At 62.1% G+C, this 2,206-nt stretch overlaps 1 protein-coding gene across 1 annotated transcript in view; it reads right to left on the reverse strand.

The window, feature by feature from the left end:
* H696_02403 (hypothetical protein) overlaps positions 1 to 2,206 on the reverse strand; it is a gene marked incomplete at both ends in the record, with an annotated part of 6,903 nt that overhangs the window by 3,589 nt on the left and 1,108 nt on the right. The window contains 2 exons of the mRNA XM_009496305.1: positions 650 to 780; positions 902 to 984. Of these exons, the coding sequence (XP_009494580.1) occupies positions 650 to 780; positions 902 to 984 (214 nt within the window). The remainder of the gene's footprint in view (positions 1 to 649; positions 781 to 901; positions 985 to 2,206) is intronic.

Raw genomic sequence — 2,206 nt, forward strand, 5'->3', positions numbered from 1 at the left:
GCCTCTTCCCTTCGCTTTTTACCTTTCTACTCCCCCCCCCCCTGTTGTTGCTACTTTTGTTGTTGGGTTTGTTTGTTGCTGTTGTTTGGGGGGCTTTTTTTTTTCGAGCACCCCCTTCCCCCGCCCCCCTCCATATCTCCTCGTCCGATCGCGTCACGGGTGCGCAGACGCACCCGCATCTATTTTCACCATTGAAAATACAAGCGCACACACACACACACACACACACACACACACACACACGTGGGCGCTGTGATGGCGGCAGAAACTTCCCTCTTCCCAAGCGCGGACCTTCCCCTGGCTGGGGTGGTCTTCATGATATGCCCGGAGCTGGATGGCCTTGAGCCGGTAGATTGCAAGCGGGTATGTGTTGTCCGCATTCGGCAGTCTTGCTCTTTTCCTGCGATGCTCACACATTCACACTCGTACTCACACTTCCGCAAAAGACATCCATCTTGGCCATGCGGCTTGGGGCAGTGTTTCTTCGCCCCTCGCGCAAAAGGAAATACCACATCGAAGAACGCTTGCTCTTCGGAGCCGACAATCCGCCCTCCCCGGCTGACGCCCCTGAGCGGGGTCAGTCACGCTTCCGGGGGCGATGGATGAGCAGCGAACGAGGATGAGACAGGGGGGTGCCCGAGCAACGAACCCAGTTGTTCTTCTCCGCCTCGGCGAAGAGCATCTGAGGCGTCCAGTAGTCCTCCTTGCGCAAACGCGAGTCGTAATTGGAGTCGAGGGGTGCCTTGAGCGCAAGGAAATTCACCGTCTTGCCCGTTTGAACTGGAAACAACCCCAGGCGAGGGGAAAGCGAGGGGGGCGCATGAGAAGGGCCGGTAAGCGGCAATTCCACACAAGGGAGGTATGCGAGAGACAAAAAGATCATGCATGCGCGCATGTGCACCATTGGTAAAGCTGACGGGGTTGACATTCGGGCAGCCCACCCAGTTCGGCGGAAGATCAGGGGGTGAGGCAAGCCGACGGTAGCTCATAATCCGGGCAGGAGCGGGCGGGAGGAGGAGGGGAGGAGGGGGCTGAAGAGGAAAGAGAAAGAGCCCAGGAAGGTGATGCGGTGAAGGAGGGCAGAGACAGAAGCGAAGAGGGATGTGATAGGGTGGGTGGGTGGGGGGGAGGGAGGGGGGAGGGGGCGGGATACCGGGCACTTGGGCAGCCGATGGCCAGATGTGGTGGCCGAAAAAGCGGGCCACACCATCGACCGGTGACCCACGATGGAGGGGGGGAGGGGGAACCCATGCGACGGGCACGAAAACACCCCCGCCGCCTCGGCTGCTGATCCTAACGCGAAATGGGCTCAGCTCCGGAGAAAAGGGAATGATCCCGCCTCCCTCTTCTCAGGCGCGCTAGTTGCGTGGACTGCCCGGAGGAAGACGCGCAGTCTCTCCAGCGATGCCAGCCACGCCAAAGGTGTGTGCTAGATACTTTTCGGCATATATTTAAATGCTGGAGAAATATCGGCGCCCAAGAAAATACCGGTCCCCGCCCCCCCCCCCCCTCTCATCGTGAGCCGCCAAATGACCCCCTTGCCCAAACCCCGAGACAACGCCCAGCCCCGGTCGCCCTCCCGCCACACCGGACCAGCGATCTTGCCGCAAGTCCCCGGCGATCCTGACCGGCTTGGAAGGAAAGATGCCGGAGATCACCCCTCCCCGCTGGACGTGTGGTTCCCTCCCGGCATGGAAGGGCGCGAGAAGCCGTCTCCTGGCCCAGGGCCAAAGGGGGGGCGAGGGGGGCTAGCGCGGCCCAGCGGTCGTGGAACAGCTGTCGGTCCGCCGGCATGCGGCTCGGGCCGTATGCCGTCGCACTGGCCAGGCTCCCAGGCAAGTGTTGGACCGTGGTGCTTGAGTGCCGCCGGTCGACCGGCGCCTGCCGCCGGATGAAATGGCGTTCGGGAGCCTGATGAGGCCGCGTGATCTGGCGGCCCGAAGGAAACGGTTGACCCATTTTAAATCTCTCCCCCCGCAATCTATTCAAATTTGCCGCCGCAGCAGGGAAGGCCACCGCGCGCCTATCAGGTGGGGTGGCGCGATCGCTCCGGGGGTCCCAACCGCAGGAGGAATCCAAGCACTGGCTGATCTCGAATGGCCGCCCGCCGCACATGGGCACCCTCATTTTCAAGACCAAGGCCGGTGAGGTGAGGGTGGGCCCTCCTTCGGTTCACACCCCCTCCTTGCCTCCCTCCCCCCCCCCC

Source organism: Fonticula alba (assembly GCF_000388065.1).
Source record: "Fonticula alba strain ATCC 38817 unplaced genomic scaffold supercont2.3, whole genome shotgun sequence".
NCBI lineage: Eukaryota > Rotosphaerida > Fonticulaceae > Fonticula > Fonticula alba.